This window comes from Dermacentor andersoni, chromosome 3 (assembly GCF_023375885.2).
Source record: "Dermacentor andersoni chromosome 3, qqDerAnde1_hic_scaffold, whole genome shotgun sequence".
In the NCBI taxonomy this organism is placed as follows: Eukaryota; Metazoa; Arthropoda; class Arachnida; order Ixodida; family Ixodidae; genus Dermacentor; species Dermacentor andersoni.
The window spans coordinates 95147796-95163763 of record NC_092816.1 but is presented as its reverse complement, the minus strand read 5'-3'; the positions used below and the strand labels follow the sequence as shown (position 1 = coordinate 95163763).

At 49.6% G+C, this 15968-nt stretch overlaps 1 protein-coding gene across 1 annotated transcript in view; it reads right to left on the bottom strand.

Annotated features, from left to right (window-relative positions):
* LOC126541983 (potassium channel subfamily K member 18-like) overlaps positions 1-12092 on the bottom strand; it is a 109016-nt gene extending 96924 nt beyond the window's left edge. The window contains exon 1 of the mRNA XM_050188954.2: positions 11103-12092. Within this exon, the coding sequence (XP_050044911.1) occupies positions 11103-11526 (424 nt within the window). The 5' untranslated portion in view covers positions 11527-12092. The remainder of the gene's footprint in view (positions 1-11102) is intronic.
* Between the last annotated feature and the right edge of the window lie 3876 nt (positions 12093-15968).

Here is a 15968-nt window from a genome sequence, read left to right as displayed (position 1 = left end):
GATAGATCATCCCACAAAATGAACGAAAGTGCAGTCAGCCATTGACCACGCATCTCAGACCGGAAGTGATACTCCGGGACCCGTGCGGGATCCTTCATGATAGAACAGCATGTCCAGGCTTTAAAACGTCGCTGATGGGTGCCGTCTGATTCCTCCAAATTGCAAATTTGCCATTCTCCTGCTGTGATTGGATTGAGTGCCTACCCGTCTCTCATTGGTACAAAAAGCAGACATGGTGAAACTCGACAAATGGCCAAACGTAACATTATTTATATATAATAGAGCAGTGATTGATTGATTGATTGATTGATTGATTGATTGATTGATTGATTGATTGATTGATTGATTGATTGATTGATTGATTGATTGATTGATTGATTGATTGATTGATTGATTGATTTCGACGTGCCAAGTCAACACAGGGGCTATCGGACGAGCTAGCTCCTATAGCCAGGGACAGCGATGAACCTTGCTGGTTCTAGCTCAACCTTGATCTTGGATGAGTGGCAGCAACATTACTCAATCCTGCGCTGGGGTACTATCCTGGGACATTGTCAAATAGTCATATTGCCGAATTGTGTAATGTCAGCATTTTGGGCCAACCAAAGAGGTCGCAGCAGCCTTCTGGGCCAATCAGAGCCGACAAGGTGTCCAATTCAACAATACGGCGGAATTCAACAATGTCTTGAATAGCACCCCTGAATGAGCAGCATAGCTGCTCGCTTCCCGCCATGTCCATTTGATTGTTTGTACTACCACGGTCAATTTCAACATTAAACGCGAAGGCAATTGTGCTTTAAGAGGTTTAACGTACTGAAACTGCACATTGGGTTTTGAAGGACGCCATGGTGAAGATTAGTTTTGATCCTCTGGGTTTCCTTAAAGCGCGCGCAAAACACGGCCTTTGAGGCGTTTTACAGCGCAAGTTGTTAGGATGGATGGATGGATGGAGGGATGAACTTTGTTGTAAGCTGTTAGGGCTCATTCAAGTGGTGCTTTATTGGTTGGCGATGTTGTCCGCCGCCGCCGCCGCCAATGTCCATCGCAGCTATCGCCAGGAATGAGAAAAAAGATACACCCAGTACACGCCGGGATCGAACCTGGGTCCTCTGCGTGGGAGTCAGCTACTCTACCACTGCAGTACGCCAGTGCTTGCTATAGCTGCTGCGGAAGCCGATAGGATGCCAATAGATCATCATCATCGTATTGTGCCACTATTCACGCGATGTGAGATGCGCGCCACGTAACGGAGATACATGCGCACGTATCTCGTTGCAGTTGTCCATTATTGCACCAGGTGGCACCCCATGTAGCAGTTGCATAGGTAGCTGTACAAGGTAAATGGAGAAGTTTTGAGGAATAAAACAAAGATTAAGAAGATGTATACAATAATGTTAGAATGAAAAACATCTATAGCATACCTGATTAAATCGAGCGGGCTAGGTGAGTATTGGTCACCGCCCCGTTTCAAACGGGTCGCCAATAGATCATCATCAACGTAATGTGAGACGCGCGCCGCGTAGCGGCGACACGTGCAATCTTTGCATTGCAGTTACGTTGCATTCCACCAGGTATCACGACATGTAGCAGTTGCATCGTATCGTGCCATGTGTCATAGGACGTGACATGCGCGCCGCGTAGCCTCGATACCTGTGTTTACTTTTCGGTACGCGTTGTGGCGCCTCCTCGCAAGGTACGCCGCCGCTGCTGAAGAAGCGAATGGCAGAGCTGTACGCGCGCGGCTGCAACCAGGCAACGTCGGGCTCAGCAGACCGCTGTGCAAAGAGCAGCATAAGCTGCAGCCAAAGCCGCAGCTCGCCGTCGACGCCGGCCGGACAGTTGAGATCGTTCTCGTGGAAACGACGCGCAGAGACTTCGCCGCGAAGACCCCCTAGTGCGTGCTGCCGAGAATGCATGGAGCTCCTCTGTAGCCGCTCTTCCAGCTTACGTTGTGACTGTGCTGCGTGTGCCGCGTAGGCCTGTGACTTTTTTGGCATTCCGTCCCCCGTTGAAATGAGGGTCCAGCGGTTGGTATCGAACCCGCGACCGCGCGCTCAGCAGCACAAAGCCATAGCCAATGCTCAACTACCGCAGCGGGTCGTTTGACTATATGTAGGTTTGTGAGAGGTATAGAAGTTGTAATAGAAAACCACTGGACAAAAGTTAAATAAATTTGATGGTATTTAGGAAAGTTAAATTTCTTGTGGTTGAAGGTCGCAAGATTTTTATTTAGGCTGTCAAATATTTTACAGAAATTGACATTATAATGCGGTAATTCGTTTTAGCACTATTAAAAATTGCAGTATATCAAGAAATTCCCACGGTAAATCTACAACTCCACAAATTCTCAATAAACAGATATCTCGATAGCGCTTGCCGCTCCCACAACGTTCGAAGCAGTTAAAGAGAAATCATTTGACAAGCCACAGATTTTTAAAAAAATGTAGCTTCTTCTTTTGTTATTTTTGACAGCCTTTAAAAAATAACCGAGGGCTTGGCATCGCAATCACGGTCCTATATGAGTCACTGGAACTTGGCCTTCTTTTAAATGAAACAAATGCTTCTCAGACCGGTTTACCAGCCGTTTGCTTGATGAGATTACGTTATGCGCTTAACCTGTGTACAGATAGAGAAATAGGAGACAGGTTTGAGCTCATAGACCTTTTTAAAAGAAGAACTTCATGCGGAGTTACGGGTGATCCAGATTAGGTAGGCTGCGAGGCCGAGGCGGAAGATGGAGGCATCACAGAAGCCATCGACCCGAAGCCGTCCATCAGTTATAAGCTTGGCATCCGGCCAGCGAACTCTTTGAAACTTCGTTCGCGCCGCGGTGCAGCTCATATCAGATGCTGACTCTGCTTCCGGCACCTCGAGCAGCGCGGAGTGAATGACAGACGGCGCTGGCAGGAGGTTCGCCGGCGAAGCTAAACTCCCCACTTCTGATGGGACGGACAGCGCGGGCGAAGGAGTATAGGTGACGGGACGTGCGCTGCACGCACGGGTACGGGCGCCTCGCGGACAGCGAATTGTTGAACCGAAGCTTTCTTTCGGCTCTTCCGCCCACTTCACGTGGACAGTTGTCTGACCGAGTGCATTGTTTGGCAAACAGGGTTTACAACAAATAAAGTGCATGAAGGCCAACTTGCCATACTACGCGCACTACCTTATATTGCCACATCCTATATGGTCGCCGCGGGTATGTGCCAGGTGATGAGAACGACGCTGAAGTAGCTAGCGCGCGAGTAGAAAAACAGAGACGACAACGACGTCGCGTTGACTGCTCTCATAAAGTTCTTTTACACGTCCTCGACACTGTTGTGCCATTACCACAAGCCCGGATTCCGAATCTGCAAGATGCAGAATTTATCCTGCGAGCGCCCTTTGGACAAACCCGGGGCTGCGCCGAAAGGCACAGCGCCCTAATTCTCCCTTGACAAGTCAAGATGCTGAGCCGTCAGGCAGTGGTGTCCTCCGGAGAAGCATCGGCGGGCAACATGTTCAAACGTGTCGCCTAGTGCCAGACAGCCCGGCGCCGTACCTCCCCTTGCCTGGAGGTCACCGCGCCCGCCAACTTTGAACGGGGTGGCCAGCGCAGTCGCTGGTTGGACCTCTCAGACGACCGTCGAGTGCTCACTTTGTATTGGGCCGTTTGAGTGACAATGGTGCTCGGGGATTATAAAGCCGCGACGCGGCCGCCTAAAGAAACCGGATCCGCCGACCCACCGGGAGCTGAGTGCCGCTCTCGACTGGAGTGAGATGTGTCACGCGTTTTCGCCGGACGTCGCCGTGCGAGAACAGTCGCGTTTGCTGTGAGCTCTCGGCCCCAGTGCCGATCCCTTCATGTCCTGTATAATGACCTGTATATAGTGTATAAAGTCCCTTTTGTTATTCTCACCGACGCCTGACTCGGAGTCTTCGCTACCAACGCTCTGTCACGAAACGGGTGACGAGCGCTACGGGACCACCTCAAAGTCGTAATAGTGGTGGCACCGGTGCAAAGTCGTAACACCGGCTTTCCCGTCTCCTACTAGGCTGTGACACTGGTGGAGGTGCGGGGTAGGATTGCCTCATGATCGGCACCCCTTCGCGGAGCCATACATCGAACGCGGAATCACCTGCGTTCGTCGAAACTCCTGTTCACCGATACAGTCGCCGCCTGCTAGGCCTGACGCCCGAGTTCAACCCTTTGCAGGACCCTGCAAGAACGCGTCTACCGATTTCCGCCTTCGGAGGAAATCGGTAGACGGTACATATATATATATATATATATATATATATATATATATATATATATATATTGTTTCTCTTCGCCAAATTTATGTCGTTCTACATTATTTGTACTCAAGATATCGAACTTATTTTTGTAATTTTGTAAGTTGGCGGAGTGCGTGAAGCTTGCTTCACCTCCGCCGCGGTTAGGCCCGGTATTGCCCTATCTTCGGAATCGGCCCATGCATTCCTGTCTACGCACCATGATACGGGCGTGAGCCAGGGTACCCTCCCGCCACCCCCCTGGAAACGCATGCAGGGAATGCATACGGGGGCTAGAGGTAAACAGCTTCGCTGTAAAAATGCGCATCGGTAGCATTGACACGAAAACGGATGACTTTCTACCCCGTGTACATCGATGCCAGCTCGGTCAGTTCAGTACAAGAAGACCCATAAGTTTTTTAGGCGTTATTGTCGATCACAATCTCACCCGCGAGACCATTTGCCATGGTGTCAACTCTAGGTAAGTTTCCCTAGATCTGGGTATTTTAGGCGTTTTGGGGGGAAATATTGCATTTTGTCCAGACCTTGGGAACTTCTTGCACTAAGAGCAAAGCACTAGTGAGACACCACAACGACCGATGCGTGGAACTGCTGCCGTGAAGGTGTTTTGATATCAGTACACCACAAATTACCTGCGCATTATATTATTCGAACATTGACTGATGATCGTATATACAGTAAAACACGTTGTGGGGCTAGTTGGTGCATAGCTTTCAATAGGTGAAGCGCCAAAGGTGACGGCACACAAGAAGGAATACAGACAGGACAAGGCGCTTGTCCTGTCTGTATTCCTTCTTGTGTGCCGTCACCTTTGGCGCTTCACCTATTGAAAGATCGTATATACTGCAGTACTGGGGTAGCGATGTAAACGCATCGGGCCAAGCAAACGACAGGGTGTGGATGCCCCGGGCTGATTAACGAAGCTCTTATATTGCGCTATTGCAGCTGTACCGTGAATTTCTGTGCACTTTGAGAGAAATTTTGATTCGCAGCCGGCTAAACAAACGTATGCCGCAGCAACAAACAAATTAGGCAGTAAGGCAAATCTCGGCGTAAGCGAGTAAATACATGCCTACCGCTGAGCACGACAAGACTATGCAAGCCTACACTAAAATTCACCTGGAACAGCCCACAGGCAGAGCAATCTTGACAGGGTCTCAGTGGTGACGTTTTGGACTAGTTTAAGGCATGTACGAAAAAAAAAAGGGGGGGGGGGGAATTGACTGCGCATCCGCGTGCTTCACTGCAAATGACATGTAAGCGCGTAATCGTGCAGTTGCTTAGTACACGGCATACGAGAAAAATTTATTCCACGTCTTTTTACATCGATGTGAAGTGGAACACTGCTTTGAGGCTGTTACAGATTCTGTAAGGGGAGTCGAGCGTCCATCTTCCATACATTTTCAGAAAGGTTCCGTGGAAATCTTTTTTTGCAACCAGAGAAAAGTATAAATTTGTCGACGTGCTCTTCTGTGAATATGGCTTCCAGCAAAACTGTGTTCTTAGCCTAACAACTTGCACTGCGACATCATTTCAGCTTGAACCCAGTAACATTTGACTTAAATATTTCAAATCGCGAACTTAGAAATAAATTCGAAATACAGTTCTCAGCCTCTTTACATATAACAGAAGAATTTATCTTTGCAGAAACCATATTGACAAAGCAAGGAACTGCGTCTTACTTAAACCTAAGGAAATCTGGGGAATTGTTTATCCGAGTTAGGATGCAAGCACCGTTCCCGTGTCAATTATCTGAAAAGGAAGCTTGTTTGCATTGATATCCTGTTGAAGTTCATTGCAGTTAAATCATGGGGACCATGGGGACAACCAATGACTCTCAACAGTATATGCTCTGCGTGCTATACTCCGTTTCAGACATCAGGTGCAACGCTGTGGAAGGTATGCGCAAGAAGTTCGGTGACGGAAATGTATCACTCCGCGCCACGCTGCGTCCGTGCCGAGCTGCGTGCCAAAGGCGTAGTATGCTCGCGTGAGCGCGCACGTGAGGCTGCCGCGACGGGCTGCCAACAAAAAAAAAAAAAGGAAAGACGAAAACAAACACAATGAAAAACAAATTTATCTAAAACAATGCACAAAAAAAAACCATATACCACAGTTTGTTTCTGCAGATTAAAACGTTTTTCATTTAATACTGAGCCTATATATTAAGAACAGTTTCGCACAGCTGCGATAAAGAACAACTATTTCTAAGTGTGGACGCGGCCACTGCAAGAAGTATTTCTAGCTTCCACAGCGCTGCATTTGATGTCTGAAACGGAGCATAAGTCTTAGCCGTTTAGACGACAGACCGGTCTCGAAAATTGAGATCCTCGGACCTTGGCCGCAGATCTCTTTAGTGTTCACAAGGCCGCCACAGCGCTAATGTACTTCTTGAAAACAACCGGGCTAGACGAGTGCTTGTGGCGTGTGTGAAGAGTCATCTATGGGTTAGCGCAAAATAATTCTCCTCCTGTCCTTATTCTTATCTTTCTTTCCCCTTCTCCTCCTGTATATAGGGTATCCAAACGGGCGCGACCTTGGTTAACCTCGTTCCTTTCCTTTTATTTTCTCTCTCTCTCTCTCTATCTCTCTCTCTCTCTCTCTCTCTCTCTTTCTTTGGCATACACAGAAGAAGAAAAAAATTGGCTGAACGCTTAGCTTGGTTAAGCCTGGAAGATTGCGAAAGCAATACCCTTGGCTGCGCCTTGGTTCGGCTGATGGTGTGGACATGGTTGCCCTTTGTTAAACTTATGGCTATACATCATCCGACATAGCGCAAGGCAGCTCGCCGACCACTGCGAGGAGCCGAGCTGTAACCCCATTTATCCTCCCAGCGTGACGTCACACCAGCGAGCGCCCTCTCTCGGTAGCGGCGCGCAAGGCTTCGCCTCCACCATCGATGCCGCGAGCTGGGGCCCCGTCTCTCGGTCTGGCGTGACGTCACACGGTCACGTGACGCGCAGCTGTGTAAGGAGGCGCCACGACTACCGATGGGCCGAAAGTGCGAGCAGTATTGCTTTCGCAATAAAAACAAAAAAGAAATAAATGTTAGAAGGCGATTCAACCTCTCTACTTGAAGTTGATGAAAGACAATGTCTTCCTGCAGGCGATTTGTGGGTGGGAATGGGGTGTATGAACCGTATAATTTATTTTCAGAGCTGGAGCGGCAACGCTTGATCGACGTCAACTGAAGGTTGAATCCGCTTCCACATTTTTGTCATCAGTTATCATCATCGTCATCATAATGATGATCATCATCGTAATCGACATAATCATCATCACAGTCATAATCACCGTAAGTCTCAAAATATATGGATCATCATAGTTATCATCAGTCATCATCATCAGTTCTGGCGCATTTGTACACTACTCGCTCTGTCCCTATTTCCCTCTTTCTATTCCCGCTTTCCCTTACCACCAGTGCACGGTAGAAAACCGGACGCTCATCTGGTTTACCTCTTTACGTTTCCTCTCCATGCTTTATCTTTCATTCTCTCTCTCTATCTCTTTCTCTCTCTTGTAAGTATAAACCCCGTGCAAGTGATCCTGCGCGCGACCGCGATTAAGCGACACGACAGAGAGGGCTGTCGCGTTCGCTCGTCGCCTACAAGTCGCACCCGACGCAAGCGACGACATTGAGCGACGTCTACCCGGCGTTGCCGCTATGAGGGCAGCAAATACGCGCCGAAACTGGCGTGGTACGTGCCTTATTAATTTAAGTGGATGTGTTTTATTGTGAAGAACAACACCAAGCTCCAATCCCATGAGAGCGATCTTGTGGGCCACGGCGACGAGCGACGGCTTTGAGCGACGAAACGGGCTGTCGCGCGAACAGATCGTTCGTGTTTGTCGCTCGATCGCTCGGTTCTGTAAATCTAGAATTCGACGCTCGTCACCCGGAAGTGCTGTGAGCGACTAGCCAATAGCGCGAAACCGGAACTGGATGTACATCAGTCAAGTACTACCGATTGTCGCACGGAAGGTGCAAACGGCTAAATTTTGATACGTGCAAGGATAAGTATAGAGCTACTGCAAGACCTTCAGAAATATCTTACGCTGCTCTTTACAGTAAAACACATCAACTTAATTTAATGAAGTAGGCGTCACGCCAGTTGCGGCGCGTATTTGCTGCCCTCATACCGGCAACATCGAGAAGACGTCGCTCAATGTCGTCACTCGTGTGGGGCACGAGTTGTAGGCGACGAGCGAACGCGACAGCCATGCAGCGTGCAAGATCGCTTGCATGTGGTTTAAACTTAAGATATTTCCGAAGGTCTCGCAGTAGCTACTTATCCTTGCACCCATCAAAATTTATTCGTGAGATGTGAGAAATGTGAGAAGCCGTTGCATGACGACTTGGCAGACGTACAGAATATGCGCACTTGTATACTGCAGCACAGGTAACGTTCGATAATCTTCAAAATAAACTCGGAAGCCATTACAAAAAATATTCATCCCGAATATATATTTGGATGATGAAACCATAGAAGTGGCTTAATCACATTTTTGCCGTGAGCTTTCGTGAAAAATGTCACTAATTATATATATATATATATATATGTGTGTGTGTGTGTGTGTGTGTGTGTATATATAGACCACCGCGCCGTCACAGACGACAAAAAAACATAAGACAGCCATGAAGTGCACTTGGAAAAGGGCTAGTTAGCACGATACTCCGGGACGTATAGCATCGACATGCCAACCTGCTACGCAATTTCATACCGTCATATCTCCTGCGTTTCAATCAGGCTGGTTGGTATACGTCATCATGAATGTTTTTCGGACGCAGGGGAAGAACAAGAGAGACATGCAGCGCTATAACTTCTAAGTTGGTTGTTTGGAAGTTAGCGGTGTGTACGTTCTTCACCCGCGTCCAGTCCGTGTACTGACCAACGTAAGGAGAACGTTACCTTCTCCATGTACTTGGCGATGCTGCCGCCTTCAACACCTATAAGTATGGCATTTCAATAAACAAATGAGTTCATCACTTTCTTATAACACGCCAGTCAGTAACAAGAACCGCAACTTGGAAGCTGATTATGCCCCCTAGCTTTGGAACCCTTTCTCTAACACACAAAGTGTACGTAAGCAACTTTTGTAGCCCAGTGCGTCCTATCAGAAGTGTTTCAAGATGTATGCGACGCGCATAAGATCTCATTATTTTCATTACCACATTCTACATTGAGACGCTATTTCGGCGCGTACGATTGTACAAGCAGAGCCTGCAGAATTAATAAGGCTTGTGTATGTCTAAACCTAATGGTGGCTTGCAGTGAGAGAAAATAAAGAGAGAATTAAGGCAGAAAGGTTGACCAGAAAAGCGACTGCTTCGCTACCCTACTCTGGGAGAGGGAAGCAGAGGAGCACAGAAGGCAGAGAAGAAGGCAACGAATCTATGTACGTGCGCGGACAGCACCGCGCAGTCAAAGGCGCTCGCGCAAGCCAGTCGTTTTCGCAAAGCACAAAGGTGCCTTCACTGCCATCTGACCCAGTGATCTGTGGGGACGGTGTTCCAGTATAGAGGGCACTAAGTCAAATCGAGGACAGAGGCACACTGGGAAAACCTAAGGGGCTAAATACAACAAAAGAACACAAGATTAAGCACCGGTCCTGTGCTTCTTATTTTCTTTTTTTTTTTTGTGGCCCTTAACGCTTTCCTGATCATGAGTCCACATGCACCATGATCCACACAAACTCGCCCCATTCGTCATATTTTGCTTAAACCTATATCTTCTGTTCTGAGATAGCAGACGCCCTCGCGCACTTCGCGTCTCCTTCTTTAGTAGACAAATACGTCTGGAGTTCTTCGCCTCCATGCCAAGAGAACGCGTGCGATGGCTCAGCTCGCGCTGCGTTGAACGCGAGCTCCGCGCGCGGGCCCGGTTTGTGCTGTTTACAAAGCAAGCGCGCTCATTACGGAAGCCGCGAGCGCGTGTTCGCTGGGAGTGCGTGCCAATTTGATTCGGCAGACGAGCGCAGCGTGGAGACCCAGAGGGTGCAGTGTAAACAGAAACACCGCTGCACCGGCCTTTGCGTCTTGCGAGTGGCAACTGGGCCACGTGCTTTATGGTTCCGTATTGACGGGCCTTTACTCATAGTGGCATATGCTATAGAAAAAAATATAGAGAGATGGAAAGACAAAGAAAAGATAAAATATCCTCTTTTTTTTTTTGCATGCATGGAGGAGAGTGGTGAGTGCCTTCTCAGCTTAGTTGTAGCACCAGAGTTTGTTTGCTAAGCCGATTAGCGATGCGAAGAGTAGGCCGTTATCGGATAATATCGAAGTTGTTGACGGTCAAGAATGAGAGGAAGAAGTGCGTAACTGATAAGGCGAAGTAAAAGCCACTGATCGAAAACAGATACCTGATAAAAAAAATCACACATCTCCTAGAAAACTATAGCTGTCTTTCCTCTTTTTCTTTTCTCATGCGCCCGCGTAAGCATGCGCAGATCAGTACCACGTAGTATACCGCAGGGATGTATCTATCTATTATGCGCATCAACGTTCTCCGCGATCGTCTTATTTTACCATCTCTTTGCGCCCGTTTCGTACTCCCGCGGCGCAGAGTAGCAGGTTATAGTATGTGCTATAGTTCAGGACAATCCTTGCCTTTCCTGGAAATGCATTCTCTCCCTTGCGGTGCTTCGACTAAGACACTCTTACAAACAAAGTAGTACTTCGTGCGGCGAAGCAGACGACGAGCAATGGAGCGTGCACGACCGTTAGGGACGAACAGAGGAACGAAAAGCTCGGAGAGAAAGCGAAAACGCGGGATTACAACAAAAAAAAAAATAAAGGAAAAAAGCGGCGTTGTCGGACAGAGGCCTACCGATGGTAGTGATGACGGTGATGCTGTAGAGGAGCGAGCCGGAGAAGGACCACTGGAGCGCCCCTTCCTGGGCGTCCTTGCCGTCGTAGCCGTCGTTGCGGACGGCGAGCACCACCTCGTCCTCGAACTCCTTGAGCTTGACGCCCACCTCGTGCATCCACTCCTCGTCGTGGAGCACGTTCAGCCGCTCGGTGACGGCCCACATGTCGCGCAGGTAGCGGCGCCGCAGCTGCGACACGCGGTGTCGCTGGTGCACCTCCTTGTCGGCCTCGATGGCCCGGAAGATGAGCGCGCCCACGACGGCGTACGCGATCACCAGCAGGCACAGGCCCACCTGGGACACCAGGTGCGTCAGGAAGATGCGAGCGCAGCGACGGACGCGAGCCATCCGAGAGGGAGGCGTCGGCGACGCCTCCGCCGGCATCGTCGCCCTTCGATATAGAACTCACGCACACAGCCCTAGTCACGCGTCACGCGTTGTCGCCGCCGTGTTTCGTCGCAGTCAACGTCCGAGGCTTCCCGTCGTGGTTCGCAGTCCCCGAGTGAGCATCGCGCTAACTTAGAGACGACGACACAGTGGAGGCAGTCTTCTCCCGAACTGGCCAACAGCCAGCCATGCAGTCACGCACACTTGCAGACGGACGAAAGGCCACTGCGGCTCGCAGTCGTCGAGCGGTCTTCGGGCTAAGTCAGAGACGAGAACCGCAGTCGCCCCTCCAAAAAGAGTCGGCCAACCCAGACATCCGCAGACGCTTTCGCACGGACGAAGCACGCCACTGCAACTCGCAATGCGCCTAACACTCCTCAAATTGTGGCGAAGGGGCGGAAATGAATTCACTCGGTCCCCCGAATTAACTAACCGACCGACTAACTATGCAAGCACACAAGGCCTCCGAGTGGACGGGGGTCAACAGCGTACAGGCTGCACGCGGCGCTGTTGTTCGTCGAGCGGGCACCGGTTCGGTGCAAGTATGCAGACGGTCCGCGGCACCCTCCTAAGAGCGCGGGGAACGCACGTGTTCTGAGTCGGGGTGCGAGCGGTGGAGCCAGTTTGGCCGGCTTGGCCACCGCGCCACGCGTGCGCCCTCCGGAGTCCGGACCCCGCGATGCGAGCGCCGCGCGTCGCCCTGCAGTTCGCGTCGCGCCGGGGGCGGATTCGTCGCGGTTTCAGTCCGTGGAGCGAGCGTATGTGCGCCTCCCGGGTCGCCCCACGAATTGTTTCCTTTGTCTCCGCGGTGGCGAGCGCGCGGTCAGTGTTTATTCGAGCGGCGCAATTATTCGTACACCCGTATGGTGTTGAAAAAGTGAAGTAACGCGCCGAGGTGCGTTTGTTCGTACTCGTATTTATAGAGAAAGACACTTTTCGAAGTACTTTCGCGTTTTCAGCGTTTTATGCAGTGCAATCGTGAGCGAAAAACTGCGATACCGTTCAGCGGGTGTTTGTAAGGTAGTTCTGCTCTTCGCTGCTCTGGAATAATTTTAATACCTGGTATTTGGTAGACGTTGGCGCCTCTAAGCGGCGCTCGCTATTTCTTTTCGCGCAGAATGGATGCATCATCATCATTATCATCAGCATCATCAGCCTGGTTACGCCCACTGTAGGGCAAAGGCCTCTCCAATACTTATCCAACAACCCCGGTCATGTACTAATTGTGGCCATGCATACTATGCATGGCCACAATGGATGTATACTAAAACATAATAGAACAATTATTATTATTATTATTATTATTATTATTATTATTATTATTATTATTATTATTATTATTATTATTATTATTATTATTATTATTGCAACTGTATGGACACTCCAGGCGCATTTCTGCCGTCGCCGTCACCGTAAAGTTCCGTATAAAATCCAAGGGCAATGAAATCGTCGTCGCGCGCAGTCTGCTGTATGTTCGAGTAAAAGCGTGCGAGGGTGAGCCGGCGATCACGGCTCAATCTCGCGCACGCAAGGGGTGGAAGCGGTAAGGAAGCAGTGACGAAGCGCGCCGTCTTCTGTCGCGCGCAAAGCTGCAGGGGGGGTTGGGGTTCTACTTCGGGCGGCTCGGGCGTCCATCTGCGCCGGCGACAGAGTACGCCGCGCGAGCTGTTTTCGCGGCTTAGTTCGCGTTGAATCGAGACGCAGCACAAAGGTCAATTCGCTCGCTGCTGCTGCCGCGCTTCTTCACTCCACCGCTTTGATAGCGAGTTTCCACGGTCATCGAGTGAGATGTGTTCATGTTTAATTGTGCATGCATGCCACCATGCTTGTTAATTTAGTTGTATGCCTATGTTTAGAAGTTCATACGGGCGACAAAACTACTATTCTTATTTCTTATAGCTGTCCACTAATTTGGTATCGCAATCGATGCTTTACCTTTCGGGCGACACTGCGACATTTATTATTATTATTATTATTATTATTATTATTATTATTATTATTATTATTATTATTATTATTATTATTATTATTATTATTATTATTATTATTTGTCTTGAAAACACATACACAATTGACAGGAAAGGGAAAGCGAGGAGCAGGCTGGCAACTGCCACCGGAAGAGGCACAACATACGCCCAGCGCGTGCTTGATCACGTTACCGCGCGTTCGCTCCTTCCCCATCCCGTTTGCGCAGAAGGAATCGTCAGCGCTCGTGTTTCTCCGAATTGTTTACCAACGCGACAAATGGCGCAACGGTGTTTACTGCCTACCGCGTCTCGATGCTGCTTGAGTAGGTGACGACGAATCAGCAGACAAGTGTCACCAATCTTGCACATTGGATTGGATTGGAGCCAACTTTATTTATGCCTGCAGTTGGGCGCTCGCGCGCCCCGACGAGGGCCTACGTGATCTACGAAGTCGCCGTTACTCGGCGCGGGTCGCCCCTCGCCGTTGCCGGCTGGCTGAGTCCCTGCCTTTCGAGCGCCTCGAGGGCCTGCTGGACGGCCCAGAGCTGTTCGTCTCGGTCGTAGCTCTTCGCGGCTGCCTCGAGCCACGGTGGGAGCGTTCTTGATTTTGCTTCTGGATTTTTAACGCAGTCCCACAAGATGTGCGTGTAATTTGCCGTCTCCCTCCAGCAGACTCTGCACTTATCGGTCGGATATGTCTCAGGGTACATGCGATGCGTCAGTCTCGGGCTTGGTAGCGATCCGGTCTGGAGCTGTCTCAGTAGTACCGCCTCCGCTCGACTCAGCCTCGGGTGTGGGGATGGTAGAGTCCTACGAGCCAGGCGGTAGGCCTTCGAGATTTCGTTGTAATCCGTCATGCGGTCCTTGGTTCCGAACCACGTCGAGCGGTCTGTAGGACGGTCTGTATGAAAATACGTCGTACTTGAGTCGAAGGGCAGAAAAAAGCTGCAGAGGTGCCTTGACCGTCGCTGTGTACAGATGCATCTATGACTACTTGAAGATAATCTGGAAATCTTTCGAACATGTGTGAATATCGGCAATATTCCAATTGGAATATTGCCGAAACAGGCATATCAGGTTTTTTGTGCATGCCAGGGATTATGAGATAAATGGTGAATACGCGTTTGTTTATATCTTTCGGAGGCGGAGGCGTAACTGAAGCAGCCATGTTCAGAACTGCCAACACTGTTGATAAATAACGCTGCCAAATTTCCAATGCGAAAACACTGGCGGCGAATCAGGCGATCAAGAAGCGATTGACCATTCAATGCGTGGTGCAGAAGCTCGATATGATATAGAGCTATCTGGTCTGCTTGCTGACTCAGGGGTAACTGAGGCGCTTCAGTGAGTAATGCAGCAGACTGCGCCTCACGCGGTAATCCAAGCATATATAGTCGGAGGGAAACGCGATGATGTCCTTTCGGTTGGACCATTCAGAACTGGTAACGCGTACATCATGCCAGAGAGCATATATGATTTGTGCGCCTGCAAAGCCGTTGTTGGGGCGCAGCCGACACCTCTAGCAGTCAAGGCGGCCACATAGTACAAGTTTAACTGCAGGACGCCAGAAGATGCAGTCATCTACAATTAAGCCCAAACAACGGTGTTGTCGCAGCCAGCTTATTGGCGTCTCGTCAAGGTAAAGTCGGCTCATTGTTCGACAAGCGCGTTGTTTCGGATGACATGCTATTGCAGCCGACTTAGCGGATGATATCTGCAGGCCAATTTCACCCATGCACTCCGAAGTCGCGTTCGGAGCTCTTTGCAAGCTTGCATGAAGCCGCGGACCAAGATGCGAAGAAATTAAAACTGGCCTTATAAGTAAGGTGTACAGCAATTGGACAAGTTGGCCGAGATTCTAATTGCTTGCAGTAAATGTGATGCGAAGCACAGAAATCCTTTCGTCCCTTGTGTTACATATTATTGAGGGGATAGCGTATACTCAGAATTATTTACAGGGCAATAAAAACAATAAGCAGCCGCGACGGATGCGGACCACACTCGATCGACGACACGTAAAATTTCGTAATTGCCGTACGTGAATAGGCAACACTCTGTACCTGGAACCATCATAGCGGGATATGACCTGACCTTTTCAAAGAGACCTATACGCAGGACTGAGACCGCGGCTACCCTAGGGAACCTGGACAGTAACATGCGTTTCTTAAAATGAATTAAACTGTGGTGCCTTACGTGCCAGAACCATGATCTGATTATGAGGCACTCCGTAGAGGGGGCACTCCGGGTTAATTTTGACCACCTGGGGTTCTTTAACGTGCACCCAATGCACGGTATACGGGTGTTCTCGCATTTCGCCCCCATCGAAATGCGGCTTCCGCAGCCGGGATTCAAAACAAGAATAAGCACAAGAAAACCGCGACGCGAAAGAGAAAAAGCCCTTTCCTTCGTGCGGTGCAAAAGGGCGAAGTCTTAGCGAACGAGCGCGTCTGTCGATTGGTCGGTGTCGCTTGC